At 40.0% G+C, this 18,702-nt stretch overlaps 1 protein-coding gene across 10 annotated transcripts in view; it reads left to right on the top strand.

Moving 5' to 3' along the window:
- LOC128693168 (uncharacterized) overlaps positions 1-18,702 on the top strand; it is a 587,947-nt gene that overhangs the window by 536,487 nt on the left and 32,758 nt on the right. For all 10 annotated transcript variants that reach the window (XM_070089473.1, XM_070089477.1, XM_070089479.1 and 7 more), the window contains 2 exons: positions 425-604; positions 14,655-14,796. In XM_070089473.1, coding sequence (XP_069945574.1) covers positions 425-604; positions 14,655-14,796 — 322 coding nt within the window. The remainder of the gene's footprint in view (positions 1-424; positions 605-14,654; positions 14,797-18,702) is intronic.

Here is an 18,702-nt window from a genome sequence, read left to right as displayed (position 1 = left end):
TTGTTTTATATGCTTATGTACCTTATATGCCAGAAAATATGGTACAGGAAAGCCCCACTTTACAGTGCTTTGAGCATTTTGCTAATGCAGTGGTTTTCAATTATATGCATTTTTCATTTAGACTTCTTACATTATAGTCACCACTCACTATAAGCTAAGGATGACAATATTTTAAGGTAAGTAATGCGAGTACTGTATATGCATTTTTCAGCCCTAGCTATATTACTCAATATTTGATAATGTAAATATATTAGCAGGCTTTTATATGCATTTGAAAGTGAAAAAGGCTATGATTCACTTTAGAGTGATCTTTGCTTTGCAGCAGTAGCCCAAAACTTAACCTGCTTTATAAGCAGGGCCCTCCTGTATGCACTTACGATTTTTCACAAATCATTGAGATATTTAATGAGTAGCATTTTCACAGCACCGGGACCTGAGCGTGGGTGGTACAGTGGACATCCTGGTGGGGGTGGTAGAGGCTCTACTGTTCCTCCATGCCCACAACTGGCTCCATACAGCACTTTCCTCGCACGCCCTCCATCTTGTCACCACAAATCATGCCAAACTTGGCGGGTTTGAGTTTGCCATTGAGATGCACGGCAAGGTGAGGCCTAAAATGAGGTTTTTAACTAACAGTTTTTGTTTCTGATATTTAGTGTCTTATTTTGCTGTTACAATATAAGACATAATATACATCACAACAAGTTTATAAGAGTGTCTGATATTTTTTCATTACTTTAATGTAGAATTACTGTCACTTCCATAGTCATGGTTCTGACAGTTTCAGGTTCCTCTAGCAAACAGTATCATATGTGATAATTATGTAGTGTTTTAATCATATTTAACTTCAGAAAAAGTAAGATAAGATAAGATTTTGTTCGGATTTTTAACCCCGGAGGGTTAGCCACCCACGATAACCCAAGAAAGTCAGTGCGTCATCGAGGACTGTCTAACTTATTTCCATTGGGGTCCTTAATCTTGTCCCCCAGGATACGACTCTCACCAGTCGAATAACACCCAGGTACCTATTTGCTGCTAGGTGAACAGGACAACAGGTGTAAGGAAACGTGTCGAATGTTTCCACCCGCCGGGAATCGAACCCGGGCCCTCTGTGTGTGAAGCGGGAGCTTTAGCCACCAGGCCACCGGGCCACTTTTAATGATTGTTTTCGGTTTATGCAGTAGTAAATTAGAATACCTGTAGCTCTAAAAATGGTGTTTAAACCATTTTTTTCTTATTGTACCATAAATTTTGGTTGATGAAATTAAGACACATGTGCAACATCTGGGTATCTTTATTGTAGACGTTTTGCCATCCAGTGGCTCTATCGATACAAATTCCAGGACATAACTTGAAGACAGTAGGACTATATACAGAAGTTGAGGTAATCAGTCCCTCAACCTTGGAGTAGGTGCGAAGAGCACCGTAGTCGTGGAGATTCTGAAGCAGAAGCAAGGAGCCTGGCGCTTATGTACTTACGTCAGGTGGAAATGGGACATGTAGCAGACGAGGGCATAGTCACTGGTAGGCGGGATTTCCCAGTGGAAGTAGGTCCTTCCCAAAGAGATGGGTTAGCTGTAGTAGTTGTTGTCGTAGTTGTGAAGGTTATGTACATGTCCTCAGAATCAAGATTCCATGATGTTGCAGTGTCTGACAAGTTGTGCAAGAATGATATATAATACCGACAAGATGAAATTAAGACACGTGCAACATCTGGGTATCTTTATCTCACTTGATAGAATGGAAGATATATTACAGAAATAGAGATGATTTTGATTGTTTTTAGTACTGAAAATAGCTTGAAACTGAGCTCAAAGTAGTGGAAATGTTAAATTTTTGCCGATGTTCAAGAGTAAACAAATGACCTCACACGTCTAACACACACCAGCTGTTGGGTCTAATATACGTTCACAAATGTGCTGATATTATTTATACAATTATTACAATATTGCATGACAGTAAATCTTCTATTTTTTGGTTTGAATGAAAATTCATTGTGAGAATTAAAAATCAAAATGGAATTCATTTGTAAAGCCTGAAAATGTAACTAATGAAAAGAGGAAATGCTAGTTTAGTGCCAGGAATGCCTGCATTGTTTATTCTGGACCCTATTTTGAAATTGGAATATTTTGAACTTTGCATTAAATTGGCCAAATTGCCAATTTCCGATCACTTTATTTTGTAGTTGAAACAGTTGACTTGGTGATTTCTTGTGCTCAGTCGATAGAATAAAAGTAATACTAGTGAAATAGCTAAGAATTTGGTCGACTGGAATAATGTAATTGGCCTAAAATGGGAGTCAAAGTCAGCAAAATCACCGATGCGTAAATATCGCTGACACATAAAAATTCGCGAGAGCATAATTTTGTCAGTTGTCCATCAAATTTTGTACTTTTTGTTTTATTACCTTCAGAAAAAGATTCTCTACCATTTCATGAGAAAAAAATAACAAAATTATTTTTTGAAAATTCTTGGACCCTGGTGTGCACTTTGAAATTTGGCCTCTGGACCCTGAAAGTGTTAATGTACATGAAATTGGTAACAGTATTACAAGTAGTAGTAGGTTGGTAGACAACACCCACCCAGGGAGGTACTACTGTCCTGCCAAGTGAGTGTAAAACGGAATCCTGTAATTGTTCTACATGATGGTAGGATTGCTGGTGCCTCTTCTCTGTCTCATAAACATGCAAGATTTCGGGTACATCTTGGTACTTCTTCTTACACTTACGTCACACTACACATACGTGTACACATTTATTTATACACACTCATCTGAGTTTTCTTTGATTTTATCTTAATAGTTCTTGGTCTTAATACTTTTCCTTTTATATCCATGGGGAAGTGGAACAGAATTCTTCCTCCGTAAGCCATGCGTGTTGTAACAGGCGACTAAAATGCCGGGAGCAAGGTTCTAGTAACCCCTTCTCCTGTATATATCACTAAATTTGAAAGGAGAAACTTTGGTTTTTTCTTTTGGGCCACCCTGCCTCGGTGGGATACGGCCGGTGTGTTGAAAGAAAGAAAGATAGATAGATAGATAGATAGATAGATAGATAGATATATATATATATATATATATATATATATATATATATAGATCTATATATATTTTTTTTTTTTTTTTTTTTTTTCAACAAGTCGGCCGTCTCCCACCGAGGCAGGGTGACCCAAAAAAGAAAGAAAATCCCCAAAAAGAAAATACTTTCATCATCATTCAACACTTTCACCACACTCGCACATTATCACTGTTTTTGCAGAGGTGCTCAGAATACAACAGTCTAGAAGCATAAACATATAAAGATACACAACATATCCCTCCAAACTGCCAATATCCCAAACCCCTCCTTTAAAGTGCAGGCATTGTACTTCCCATTTCCAGGACTCAAGTCCGACTATATGAAAATAACCGGTTTCCCTGAATCCCTTCACTAAATATTACCCTGCTCACACTCCAACAGATCGTCAGGTCCCAAGTACCATTCGTCTCCATTCACTCCTATCTAACACGCTCACGCACGCTTGCTGGAAGTCCAAGCCCCTTACCCACAAAACCTCCTTTACCCCCTCTCTCCAACCCTTTCGAGGACGACCCCTACCCCGCCTTCCTTCCCCTATAGATTTATATGCTTTCCATGTCATTCTACTGTGATCCATTCTCTCTAAATGACCAAACCACCTCAACAACCCCTCTTCTGCCCTCTGACTAATACTTTTATTAACTCCACACCTTCTCCTAATTTCCACACTCCGAATTTTCTGCATAATATTTACACCACACATTGCCCTTAAACAGGACATCTCCGCTGCCTCCAACCGTCTCCTCGCTGCTGCATTTACCACCCAAGCTTCACACCCATATAAGAGTGTTGGTACTACTATACTTTCATACATTCCCTTCTTTGCCTCCATAGATAACGTTTTTTGACTCCACATATACCTCAACGCACCACTCACCTTTTTTCCCTCATCAATTCTATGATTAACCTCATCCTTCATAAATCCATCCGCCGACACATCAACTCCCAAGTATCTGAAAACATTCACTTCTTCCATACTCCTCCTCCCCAATTTGATATCCAATTTTTCTTTATCTAAATCATTTGACACCCTCATCACCTTACTCTTTTCTATGTTCACTTTCAACTTTCTACCTTTACACACATTCCCAAACTCATCCACTAACCTTTGCAATTTTTCTTTAGAATCTCCCATAAGCACAGTATCATCAGCAAAAAGTAACTGTGTCAATTCCCATTTTGAAATTGATTCCCCATAATTTAATCCCACCCCTCTCCCAAACACCCTAGCATTTACTTCCTTTACAACCCCATCTATAAATATATTAAACAACCATGGTGACATTACACATCCCTGTCTAAGACCTACTTTTACCGGGAAGTAGTCTCCCTCTCTTCTACACACCCTAACCTGAGCCTCACTATCCTCATAAAAACTCTTTACAGCATTTAATAACTTACCACCTATTCCATATACTTGCAACATCTGCCACATTGCTCCTCTATCCACTCTATCATATGCCTTTTCTAAATCCATAAATGCAATAAAAACTTCCCTATCTTTATCTAAATACTGTTCACATATATGCTTCAATGTAAACACCTGATCTACACATCCCCTACCCACTCTAAAACCTCCTTGCTCATCCGCAATCCTACATTCTGTCTTACCTCTAATTCTTTCAATTATAACCCTACCGTACACTTTTCCTGGTATACTCAGTAAGCTTATTCCTCTATAATTTTTACAGTCTCTTTTGTCCCCTTTCCCTTTATATAAAGGGACTATACATGCTCTCTGCCAATCCCTAGGTACCTTCCCCTCTTTCATACATTTATTAAACAAAAGTACCAACCACTCCAACACTATATCCCCCCCTGCTTTTAACATTTCTGTCATGATCCCATCAGTTCCAGCTGCTTTACCCCCTTTCATTTTACGTAATGCCTCACGTACCTCCCCCACACTTACATTCTGCTCTTCTTCACTCCTAAAAGATGGTATACCTCCCTGACCAGTGCATGAAATTACTGCCTCTGTTTCTTCCTTAACATTTAAAAGTTCCTCAAAATATTCTCGCCATCTTCCCAATACCTCCATCTCCCCATCTACTAACTCCCCTACTCTGTTTTTAACTGACAAATCCATATTTTCCCTAGGCTTTCTTAACTTGTTTAACTCACTCCAAAATTTTTTCTTATTTTCATTAAAATTTCTTGACAGTGCCTCTCCCACTCTATCATCTGCTCTCCTTTTGCACTCTCTCACCACTCTCTTTACCTTTCTTTTACTCTCCATATACTCTGCTCTTCTTATAACACTTCTGCTTTGTAAAAACCTCTCATAAGCTACCTTTTTCTCTTTTATCACACCCTTTACTTCATCATTCCACCAATCACTCCTCTTTCCTCCTGCCCCCACCCTCCTATAACCACAAACTTCTGCCCCACATTCTAATACTGCATTTTTAAAACTATTCCAACCCTCTTCAACCCCCCCACTACTCATCTTTGCACTAGCCCACCTTTCTGCCAATAGTCGCTTATATCTCACCCGAACTTCCTCCTCCCTTAGTTTATACACTTTCACCTCCCTCTTACTTGTTGTTGCCACCTTCCTCTTTTCCCATCTACCTCTTACTCTAACTGTAGCTACAACTAAATAATGATCCGATATATCAGTTGCCCCTCTATAAACATGTACATCCTGGAGCCTACCCATCAACCTTTTATCCACCAATACATAATCTAATAAACTACTTTCATTACGTGCTACATCATACCTTGTATATTTATTTATCCTCTTTTTCATAAAATATGTATTACTTATTACCAAATTTCTTTCTACACATAGCTCAATTAAAGGCTCCCCATTTACATTTACCCCTGGCACCCCAAATTTACCTACTACTCCCTCCATAACATTTTTACCCACTTTAGCATTAAAATCCCCAACCACCATTACTCTCACACTTGATTCAAAACTCCCCACGCATTCACTCAACATTTCCCAAAATCTCTCTCTCTCCTCTACACTTCTCTCTTCTCCAGGTGCATACACGCTTATTATAACCCACTTTTCACATCCAATCTTTATTTTACTCCACATAATCCTTGAATTAATACATTTATAGTCCCTCTTTTCCTGCCATAGCTTATCCTTCAACATTATTGCTACTCCTTCTTTAGCTCTAACTCTATTTGAAACCCCTGACCTAATCCCATTTATTCCTCTCCACTGAAACTCTCCCACCCCCTTCAGCTTTGTTTCACTTAAAGCCAGGACATCCAGCTTCTTCTCATTCATAACATCCACAATCATCTCTTTCTTATCATCTGCACAACATCCACGCACATTCAGACTTCCCACTTTGACAATTTTCTTCTTCTTATTCTTTTTAGTAATCTTTACAGGAAAAGGGGTTACTAGCCCATTGTTCCCGGCATTTTAGTTGACTTTTACAACACGCATGGCTTACGGAGGAAAGATTCTTATTCCACTTCCCCATGGATATAAAAGGAAAATTAATAAGACCAAGAACTATTAAGATAAAATCAAAGAAAACTCAGATGAGTGTGTATAAATAAATGTGTACATGTATGTGTAGTGTGACCTAAGTGTAAGTAGAAGTAGCAAGACATGCCTGTAATCTTGCATATTTATGAGACAGACAAAAGACATCAGCAATCCTACCATCATGTAAAACAATCACAGGCTTCGTTTTACACTCACTTGGCAGGACGGTAGTACCTCCCTGGGTGGTTGCTGTCTACCAACCTACTACCAATATATATATATATATATATATATATATATATATATATATATTTTATTTATTTATTTATTTATTTATTTATTTATATTCGGGTGAGATATAAGCGACTATTGGCAGAAAGGTGGGCTAGTGCAAAGATGAGTAGTGGAGGGGGGATTTTGAAGAGGGTTGGAATAGTTTTAAAAATGCAGTATTAGAATGTGGGGCAGAAGTTTGTGGTTATAGGAGGGTGGGGGCAGGAGGAAAGAGGAGTGATTGGTGGAATGATGAAGTAAAGGGTGTGATAAAAGAGAAAAAGGTAGCTTATGAGAGGTTTTTACAAAGCAGAAGTGTTATAAGAAGAGCAGAGTATATGGAGAGTAAAAGAAAGGTAAAGAGAGTGGTGAGAGAGTGCAAAAGGAGAGCAGATGATAGAGTGGGAGAGGCACTGTCAAGAAATTTTAATGAAAATAAGAAAAAATTTTGGAGTGAGTTAAACAAGTTAAGAAAGCCTAGGGAAAGTATGGATTTGTCAGTTAAAAACAGAGTAGGGGAGTTAGTAGATGGGGAGATGGAGGTATTAGGTAGATGGCGAGAATATTTTGAGGAACTTTTAAATGTTAAGGAAGAAAGAGAGACAGTAATTTCATGCACTGGTCAGGGAGGTATACCATTTTTTAGGAGCGAAGAAGAAGAGCAGAATGTAAGTGTGGGGGAGGTACGTGAGGCATTACGTAGAATGAAAGGGGGTAAAGCAGCTGGAACTGATGGGATCATGACAGAAATGTTAAAAGCAGGGGGGGGATATAGTGTTGGAGTGGTTGGTACTTTTGTTTAATAAATGTATGAAAGAGGGGAAGGTACCTAGGGATTGGCGGAGAGCATGTATAGTCCCTTTATATAAAGGGAAAGGGGACAAAAGAGATTGTAAAAATTATAGAGGAATAAGTTTACTGAGTATACCAGGAAAAGTGTACGGTAGGGTTATAATTGAAAGAATTAGAGGTAAGACAGAATGTAGGATTGCGGATGAGCAAGGAGGTTTCAGAGTGGGTAGGGGATGTGGAGATCAAGTGTTTACATTGAACCATATATGTGAACAGTATTTAGATAAAGGTAGGGAAGTTTTTATTGCATTTATGGATTTAGAAAAGGCATTTGATAGAGTGGATAGAGGAGCAATGTGGCAGATGTTGCTAATATATGGAATAGGTGGTAAGTTATTAAATGCTGTAAAGAGTTTTTATGAGGATAGTGAGGCTCAGGTTAGGGTGTGTAGAAGAGAGGGAGACTACTTTCCGGTAAAAGTAGATCTTAGACAGGGATGTGTAATGTCAGCATGGTTGTTTAATATATTTATAGATGGGGTTGTAAAGGAAGTAAATGCTAGGGTGTTCGGGAGAGGGGTGGGATTAAATTTTGGGGAATCAAATTCAAAATGGGAATTGACAGTTACTTTTTGCTGATGATACTGTGCTTATGGGAGATTCTAAAGAAAAATTGCAAAGGTTAGTGGATGAGTTTGGGAATGTGTGTAAAGGTAGAAAGTTGAAAGTGAACATAGAAAAGAGTAAGGTGATGAGGGTGTCAAATGATTTAGATAAAGAAAAATTGGATATCAAATTGGGGAGGAGGAGTATGGAAGAAGTGAATGTTTTCAGATACTTGGGAGTTGACGTGTCGGCGGATGGATTTATGAAGGATGAGGTTAATCATAGAATTGATGAGGGGAAAAAAGGTGAGTGGTGCGTTGAGGTATATGTGGAGTCAAAAAACATTATCTATGGAGGCAAAGAAGGGAATGTATGAAAGTATAGTAGTACCAACACTCTTATATGGGTGTGAAGCTTGGGTGGTAAATGCAGCAGCGAGGAGACGGTTGGAGGCAGTGGAGATGTCCTGTTTAAGGGCAATGTGTGGTGTAAATATTATGCAGAAAATTCGGAGTGTGGAAATTAGGAAAAGGTGTGGAGTTAATAAAAGTATTAGTCAGAGGGCAGAGGAGGGGTTGTTGAGGTGGTTTGGTCATTTAGAGAGAATGGATCAAAGTAGAATGACATGGAAAGCATATAAATCTACAGGGGAAGGAAGGCGGGGTAGGGGTCGTCCTCGAAAGGGTTGAAGAGAGGGGGTAAAGGAGGTTTTGTGGGCAAGGGGCTTGGACTTCCAGCAAGCGTGCGTGAGCGTGTTAGATAGGAGTGAATGGAGACGAATGATACTTGGGACCTGACGATCTGTTGGAGTGTGAGCAGGGTAATATTTAGTGAAGGGATTCAGGGAAACCGGTTATTTTCATATAGTCGGACTTGAGTCCTGGAAATGGGAAGTACAATGCCTGCACTTTAAAGGAGGGGTTTGGGATGTTGGCAGTTTGGAGGGATATGTTGTGTATCTTTATTCGTATATGCTTCTAAACTGTTGTATTCTGAGCACCTCTGCAAAAGCAGTGATAATGTGTGAGTGTGGTGAAAGTGTTGAATGATGATGAAAGTATTTTCTTTTTGGGGATTTTCTTTCTTTTTTGGGTCACCCTGCCTCGGTGGGAGACGACCGATGTGTTGAAAGAAAGAGAATATATATATAAACACACCCACTCTGGGTTTTCTTCTATTTTCTTACTAGTTCTTGTTCTTGTTTATTTCCTGTTATCTCCATGGGGAAGTGGATCAGAATTCTTCCTCCGTAAGCCATGCGTGTTGTAAGAGGCGACTAAAATGCCAGGAGCAAGGAGCTAGTAACCTATTCTGTATATATTACTAAATGTAAAAGGAGAAACTTTCGTTTTTCCTTTTGGGCCACCCCGCCTCGGTGGGATACGGCTGATGTGTTGAAAGAAAGAAAGATTACTAGTAGTACAATTTATGATACAAACATACATTGGTTCAAGGGATGCATTTTGGAGGTCATTGATGTAGATGAGGAATAATAGTTGACCAAGAATGCTGGCTCGTGACACTCCTTTGTTGATAGTTTGGGTTAATGAGGTAGTCTCATTAATTGTCATGATATTATGGTCTAGTGTCAAAAGCATTTCTTAGATCAGTAGACCCACTGGATATTCATTGTTTTCTAGAGCTGAATTGGCAGAGTCTAGCATCTGTATATCTGAGTAAGTTTATTCAGGTATACACAAATACAGTTACATAGATTATCATACATAGCAGCATACGTGTAGAGAACCTAGGATAACCCAAAAATGCCAGACAATGTTTTTTTTGTGGTCTGAAGTCAAATTGGCAGAGGTTAAGAATACAGTGGTACCTTGGAATATGAACAGCTCAAAATGTGAACAATTTTGTAAGTGTATTTATGTAAGTGCTTTTGTAAGTGTATTTTTGGGGGGTCTGAACAAATTAATCTAATTTACATTATTCCTTATGGGAACAAATGCGTTTGGTATCAACACTCGAACAACCTTCTGGAACGAAATAAGTTTGTATCCCGAGGTACCACTGTATTTAGTTTAGTACTAAATGCACATGTTCATTTATACATCGCCCTTTCAAAGATTTTTAGAGAATAATGACAAGTTAGAGATTGTTCGGTAGTTGTTGATTTCAGATGGTTTTCACCTTTGTGGATTTCTTTAACAGGTGAACACTTAAGTATATTAGGAATAGTTTTGGTTTACCTGGAGTTTACCTGGAGAGAGTTCCGGGGGTCAACGCCCCCGCTGCCCGGTCTGTGACCAGGCCTCCTGGTGGATCAGAGCCTGATCAACCAGGCTGTTACTGCTGGCTGCGCGCAAACCAACGTACGAGCCACAGCCCGGCTGGTCAGGAACCGACTTCAGGTGCTTGTCCAGTGCCAGCTTGAAGACTGCCAGGGGTCTGTTGGTAATCCCCCTTATGTATGCTGGGAGGCAGTTGAACAGTCTCGGGCCCATGACACTTATTGTATGGTCTCTTAATGTGCTAGTGACACCCCTGCTTTTCATTGGGGGGATGTTGCATCGTCTGCCAAGTCTTTTGCTTTCGTAGTGAGTGATTTTCGTGTGCAAGTTCGGTACTAGTCCCTCTAGGATTTTCCAGGTGTATGTAATCATGTATCTCTCCCGCCTGCATTCCAGGGAATACAGGTTTAGGAACCTCAAGCGCTCCCAGTAATTGAGGTGTTTTATCTACGTTATGCGCGCCATGAAGGTTCTCTGTACATTTTCTAGGTCAGCAATTTTACCTGCCTTGAAAGGTGCTGTTAGTGTGCAGCAATATTCCAGCCTAGATAGAACAAGTGACCTGAAGAGTGTCATCATGGGCTTGGCCTCCCTAGTTTTGAAGGTTCTCATTATCCATCCTGTCATTTTTCTAGCAGATGCGATTGATACAATGTTATGGTCCTTGAAGGTGAGATCCTCCGACATGATCACTCCCAGGTCTTTGACGTTGGTGTTTCGCTCTATTTTGTGGCCAGAATTTGTTTTGTACTCTGATGAAGATTTAATTTCCTCGTGTTTACCATATGAGAGTAATTGAAATTTCTCATCGTTGAACTTCATATTGTTTTCTGCAGCCCACTGAAAGATTTGGTTGATGTCTGCCTGGAGCCTTGCAGTGTCTGCAATGGAAGACACTGTCATGCAGATTCGGGTGTCATCTGCAAAGGAAGACACGGTGCTGTGGCTGACATCCTTGTCTATGTCGGATATGAGGATGAGGAACAAGATGGGAGCGAGTACTGTGCTTTGTGGAACAGGGCTTTTCACCGTAGCTGCCTCGGACTTTACTCTGTTGACGACTACTCTCTGTGTTCTGTTAGTGAGGAAATTATAGATCCATCGACCGACTTTTCCTGTTAATCCTTTAGCACGCATTTTATGTGCTATTACGCCATGGTCACACTTGTTGAAGGCTTTTGCAAAGTCTGTATATATTACATCTGCATTCTTTTTGTCTTCTAGTGCATCTAGGACCTTGTCGTAGTGATCCAATAGTTGAGACAGACAGGAGCGACCTGTTCTAAACCCATGTTGCCCTGGGTTGTGTAACTGATGGGTTTCTAGATGGGTGGTGATATTGCTTCTTAGGACCCTTTCAAAGATTTTTATGATATGGGATGTTAGTGCTATCGGTCTGTAGTTCTTTGCTGTTGCTTTACTGCCCCCTTTGTGGAGTGGGGCTATGTCTGTTGTTTTTAGTAACTGTGGGACGACCCCCGTGTCCATGCTCCGTCTCCATAGAATGGAAAAGGCTCGTGATAGGGGCTTCTTGCAGTTCTTGATGAACAAGGAGTTCCATGAGTTTGGCCCTGGGGCAGAGTGCATGAGCATGTCATTTATCGCCTGTTCGAAGTCATTTGGCGTCAGGATAACATCGGATAGGCTTGTGTTAAGCAAATTCTGTGGCTCTCATAAAAAATTCATTTTGATCTTCGACTCTGTCTGGTTAGCGGCTTGCTAAAAACTGAGTTATATTGGGACTTGAGTAGCTCACTCATATCCTTGCTGTCATCTGTGTAGGACCCATCTTGTTTAAGTAGGGGCCCAATACTGGACGTTGTTCTTGACTTTGATTTGGCATAGGAGAAGAAATACTTTGGCTCTTTCGATTTCATTTATGGCTTTTAGTTCTTCCCGCGATTCCTGACTCCTATAAGATTCCTTTAGCTTAAGTTCGATGCTTGCTATTTCTCTGACCAGTGTCTCCCTACACATTTCAGATATATTGACCTCTTTTAGCCGCTCTGTTATTCTTTTCCGTCGCCTGTAAAGGGAGCGCCTGTCTCTTTCTATTTTACATCTACTCCTCCTTTTTCTTAGAGGAATAAGCCTTGTGCATACATCGAGTGCCACCAAGTTAATCTGTTCTAGGCATAAGTTGGGGTCTGTGTTGCTTAGTATATCTTCCCAGCTTATATCGGTTAGGACTTGGTTTACTTGGTCCCACTTTATGTTTTTGTTATTGAAGTTGAATTTGGTGAATGCTCCCTCGTGACTAATCTCATTATGTCGGTCTGGGGCTCCACGCATACATGTCTGAACCTCAATTATGTTGTGATCTGAGTATATTGTTTTTGATATGGTGACATTTTTTATCAGATCATCATTGTTAGTGAAGATGAGGTCTAGTGTTTTCTCCAGTCTAGTAGGCTCTATTATTTGCTGGTTTAAATTGAATTTTGTGCAGAGATTTAAAAGCTCGTGTGAGTGTGAGTTTTCATCAGAGCTGCCTCCTGGTGTTATTACTGCAACAATATTATTTGCTATATTCCTCCATTTTAGGTGCCTTAAGTTGAAATCCCCCAGGAGCAAGATGTTGGGTGCAGGAGCTGGAAGATTTTCCAGAGATTATTTAAATAAAGTTGCAATAACAGGTGGTAGCCCATGGGCTACTTGTATGTGAGCAGTGGTATTCTCGCTTTATTACCCATACATTTATTATTGAAGTTATCTCGGTTGAACATGTTGGGGACAGGTAGAGGGAGCCATGATAACTTTCACTGAGGTAATCACTAAATTGAGCATTAGAGTTGGAGGATTTTATAATTGAGAAGAAGTTAAGTTTATTTGCTGTATCAGCAATTCAATTAGGGGCTTCATTTGATCTGGTCAGTGTAATTTCTCTGGTTTTAGCAATTTTGCTTGAGCCCAGTACTTTATCTCTTGGAACCTATTGGCATAATATAGTTTAGATTTTTTTTATAAACTTGATAAGTGGGAATTAATTAACCCTTTGAGGGTCGACAAGCCCTCTCCGAGACTCGTTCTCAGGGTTGGCCAAATTTAAAAAAAAAAAAAAAAAAAATTCTTATGAAAAGATAGAGAATCTTTCCCGATCATAATGACACCAAAAGTATGAAATTTGATGGAAAACTTACGGAATTATGCTCTCGCAAAGTTAGCAGTCTCGGCGATGTTTACGCATCTGCGATTTTGCCCACTTTCAGCCTCATTTTCGGCCAATTCCACTGTACTAGTCGACAAAAAACATGAATATTTCGCTAAAACTCCATTTTTTCTATCGAATGAGTGCTAGAAACCACCCGTTTATCAATTTCAATTATCCAGTACAGTGGTCAGAATTTAGCAATTTTGCCAATTTCACACAAATTTCCAAAGATGCCAATTTCCGAATAGGGTCCAGAATAAACAAGAAAGACATTCCTGGCACTAAAATGACATTTCATCTGTTCATTAGTCACGTCTCAAGGCCCCTCTTACATTCTTTTGCTTTCCACTTTGAATTTTTATTCTCACAAAAAATAGAAGATTTACTGTTATGCAGACTACTGCATTAGTGTAAAAAATGGTATAAATAATATTGGTGCACTTGCAAAAGAATATTAGACTCACCAGTTGACGTGTATTAGACACTTGGCATGATTTGTTTACTTTTGAACTTTGGTAAAAATCGAACATTTCTGCTACTTTGAGCTCAATTTCAAGGTACTTTTCATTGTAAAACCAGTCAAAATCATCTCAATTTCTGTAATATGTCTTCCATTCTATAAAATGAGACCAAGAAAACTAGAATACAACAATAAATGCCATACGTAAATACAGTGCAAAGTCGTTGTTTTATTCCAAAAAAAACGGTCAGTTTTTTTTTTTCTCATTACACAGTGTGTGCTGCAGGATTTTTTTTATACTGTGCACACTGACCACATAGACCCATTCTTTCATATGTATGCCTACCAGCTTTCTCCCACTAGATTTGAGGGCGCTAGAATTTAGGCGTACTAGTACGTCAAAAACCCTGGGCCGTAAGCCGTACTAGTACGGCCGAAACCCTCAAAGGGTTAGGCCTATTTTATATTTATTCATAGGTATGCTTCTTATCATTGGATCTATAAGTGTCAATATGTGTAACTTGGTGATTGTAAGCTGTGAATCTTGTACAGTTTTATAAAGAGATTCTGTTATTAATCATTACCTCTTGTCTTGTAGGGCTGCAGCATGAAGGCTCCAGATCTTTTCCGTGCCAACTGGCTCCATCCCTGGCAAGCCCCTGAGACACTGAGTGAACAAATGGTCTCCATACGCTCAGAAATCTATTCTTTCACCGCAGTTATGTGGGAGATTTGGTCAGGTGAGGTTACATTACTGGAATATTGCTTGCATTTGTATGTACAGTATATTAGATTTTCAGCATCACTTTAATGAAACTATATTTTTCCAAAAAATTATTTGTTAAAGTTTATTTGATTTTTTTGTACTGTATAAAAATTGATATTTTCAAAATGTTAGTAAAATATACAGTGGAACCTTGACTTGCAAGTGTCCCAACTTAGGAGTTTTTTGAGATACAAGCCATCCCTGGGTCGATTTTTTGCTCTGAGTTACGAGCCAGCTCCCCCCTCCCTCTTTCCCCCCCAACCCAAAACCTGGACACCTTGCTTGTTTATCTACGATTTCATGCTTTAATTCCATGGAGATCATTCTCTTTTTCTTCTCAGCAATAATAATAATATAATGGATTTGTCAGTTAAAAATAGGAGAGGAGAGTTATTAAATGGAGAGTTAGAGGTATTGGGAAGATGGAGGGAATATTTTGAAGAATTGTTAAATGTTGATGAAGATAGGGAAGCTGTGATTTCGTGTATAGGGCAAGGAGGAATAACATTTTGTAGGAGTGAGGAAGAGCCAGTTGTGAGTGTGGGGGAAGTTCGTGAGGCAGTAGGCAAAATGAAAGGGGGTAAGGCAGCCGGGATTGATGGGATAAAGATAGAAATGTTAAAAGCAGGTGGGGATATAGTTTTGGAGTGGTTGGTGCAATTATTTAATAAATGTATGGAAGAGGGTAAGGTACCTAGGGATTGGCAGAGAGCATGCATAGTTCCTTTGTATAAAGGCAAAGGGGATAAAAGAGAGTGCAAAAATTATAGGGGGATAAGTCTGTTGAGTGTACCTGGTAAAGTGTATGGTAGAGTTATAATTGAAAGAATTAAGAGTAAGACGGAGAATAGGATAGCAGATGAACAAGGAGGCTTTAGGAAAGGTAGGGGGTGTGTGGACCAGGTGTTTACAGTGAAACATATAAGTGAACAGTATTTAGATAAGGCTAAAGAGGTCTTTGTGGCATTTATGGATTTGGAAAAGGCGTATGACAGGGTGGATAGGGGGGCAATGTGGCAGATGTTGCAAGTGTATGGTGTAGGAGGTAGGTTACTGAAAGCAGTGAAGAGTTTTTACGAGGATAGTGAGGCTCAAGTTAGAGTATGTAGGAAAGAGGGAAATTTTTTCCCAGTAAAAGTAGGCCTTAGACAAGGATGTGTGATGTCACCGTGGTTGTTTAATATATTTATAGATGGGGTTGTAAGAGAAGTAAATGCGAGGGTCCTGGCAAGAGGCGTGGAGTTAAAAGATAAAGAATCACACATAAAGTGGGAGTTGTCACAGCTGCTCTTTGCTGATGACACTGTGCTCTTGGGAGATTCTGAAGAGAAGTTGCAGAGATTGGTGGATGAATTTGGTAGGGTGTGCAAAAGAAGAAAATTAAAGGTGAATACAGGAAAGAGTAAGGTTATGAGGATAACAAAAAGATTAGGTGATGAAAGATTGAATATCAGATTGGAGGGAGAGAGTATGGAGGAGGTGAACGTATTCAGATATTTGGGAGTGGACGTGTCAGCGGATGGGTCTATGAAAGATGAGGTGAATCATAGAATTGATGAGGGAAAAAGAGTGAGTGGTGCACTTAGGAGTCTGTGGAGACAAAGAACTTTGTCCTTGGAGGCAAAGAGGGGAATGTATGGAGGCAGTGGAGATGTCATGTCTGAGGGCAATGTGTGGTGTGAATATAATGCAGAGAATTCGTAGTTTGGAAGTTAGGAGGAGGTGCGAGATTACCAAAACTGTTGTCCAGAGGGCTGAGGAAGGGTTGTTGAGGTGGTTCGGACATGTAGAGAGAATGGAGCGAAACAGAATGACTTCAAGAGTGTATCAGTCTGTAGTGGAAGGAAGGCGGGGTAGGGGTCGGCCTAGGAAAGGTTGGAGGGAGGGGGTAAAGGAGGTTTTGTGTGCGAGGGGCTTGGACTTCCAGGAGGCATGCATGAGCGTGTTTGATAGGAGTGAATGGAGACAAATGGTTTTTAATACTTGACGTGCTGTTGGAGTGTGAGCAAAGTAACATTTATGAAGGGATTCAGGGAAACCGGCAGGCCGGACTTGAGTCCTGGAGATGGGAAGTACAGTGCCTGCACTCTGAAGGAGGGGTGTTAATGTTACAGTTTAAAAACTGTAGTGTAAAGCACCCTTCTGGCAAGACAGTGATGGAGTGAATGATGGTGAAAGTTTTTCTTTTTCGGGCCACCCTGCCTTGGTGGGAATCGGCCAGTGTGATAATAAAAAAAAAATTATTATTACAGTCAAGTCACTCGGTAAGTCAGTCAAGTCATTCAGTAAGTCAGTCAACTCACTCAGTTAGTCAGTCAGGTCACTCAATTAGTTAGTCAAGTCATTCAGTAAGTCAAGTCATGGGAAGATACTATAGTCAAATTGGGACAGATATGGTGACGCTTTTGCCGCTGCCTCTGCCACCATATTATGGCCTATTTTATTCATTCTAGAGTATATATCATGTTTCTGTACTAATTATATTGTTTATTATGTCATATTAGATGAATTGTGATAGATAAATAAGCCGTACAGTTGATAATAGCATCATATTCAAGTATTTTTTCTTGTCTCCAGAGTGCAGGAACGAATTAATGGCTTTTCAGCTAATTTAAATGAGGAAAATTAATTTGATATACAAGTAAATTGAGTTACGAGCTAGCTCCTGGAATGGATTAAACTCAAGTCAAGGTTCCACTGTACTACATAATCTATGTATATTCTGCACAAAATCAAATAGGTTTAATAATATCAGTCATTTAAGTCTATCTTGTTTTATTTTTAATATTCATGACTAATGATTCTAGTTGACTGGAAGTTGTGTGTGAAGTGGGCAGATTTACTTTGGCAAAAGCATACAATACTTGATTATTGAGACACTTATGCAGCATGTGGGAATCTTTATTCAGGAAACGTTTCGCCACACAGTGGCTTCATCAGTCCAATACAAAGAGGAAGGCGTAAGGAGAGGAGGAGTATGAGGTAATCAGTCCCTCAGCCTGGAGTCGATGTGTTCAGTCCATCAATCTTGTAGAATGTACAGCATAGGGCCGTAGACGTGGCTTATATACTGTAGTGAGGTGACTTGAAGCAGACGGAGGCGGGATCATAGTGGTACCATCCACTAGTCGAAGTAGGTCTTTGTCCAAAGGTTGAACAAGCGTTGAAGAATTCTTTGTAAGAAGATCCCATGATGCTGCAGTGTCTGACAGTTGTGATGAATGGTTTGAAAAACCGACAAGTTGAAGATTGAGACACTTATGCAGCATGTGGGAATCTTTATTCAGGAAACGTTTCGCCACACAGTGGCTTCATCAGTCCAATACAAAGAGGAAGGCGTAAGGAGAGGAGGAGTATGAGGTAATCAGTCCCTCAGCCTGGAGTCGATGTGTTCAGTCCATCAATCTTGTAGAATGTACCACTATGATGGTACCACTATGATCCCGCCTCCGTCTGCTTCAAGTCACCTCACTACAGTATATAAGCCACGTCTACGGCCCTATGCTGTACATTCTACAAGATTGATGGACTGAACACATCGACTCCAGGCTGAGGGACTGATTACCTCATACTCCTCCTCTCCTTACGCCTTCCTCTTTGTATTGGACTGATGAAGCCACTGTGTGGCGAAACGTTTCCTGAATAAAGATTCCCACATGCTGCATAAGTGTCTCAATCTTCAACTTGTCGGTTTTTCAAACCATTCATCACAATACTTGATTAGTTAGAGTTGGGCAGGACAGCACGCCAGAGGACTGGGCTGAGTTTGTGACTAGATAATGCAGTATTAGGGACTACATTGGTGAGCATTCAAGGACTCGTCAAATAGGAAAGGACAGTGAACTGATCACATAGAGAAACAGTTGGCCTTGTCTGGAAA

The sequence above is a fragment of the Cherax quadricarinatus genome, chromosome 28 (genome assembly GCF_038502225.1).
Source record: "Cherax quadricarinatus isolate ZL_2023a chromosome 28, ASM3850222v1, whole genome shotgun sequence".
NCBI lineage: Eukaryota > Metazoa > Arthropoda > Malacostraca > Decapoda > Parastacidae > Cherax > Cherax quadricarinatus.
This window is presented reverse-complemented; position numbering and strand designations above follow the sequence as displayed.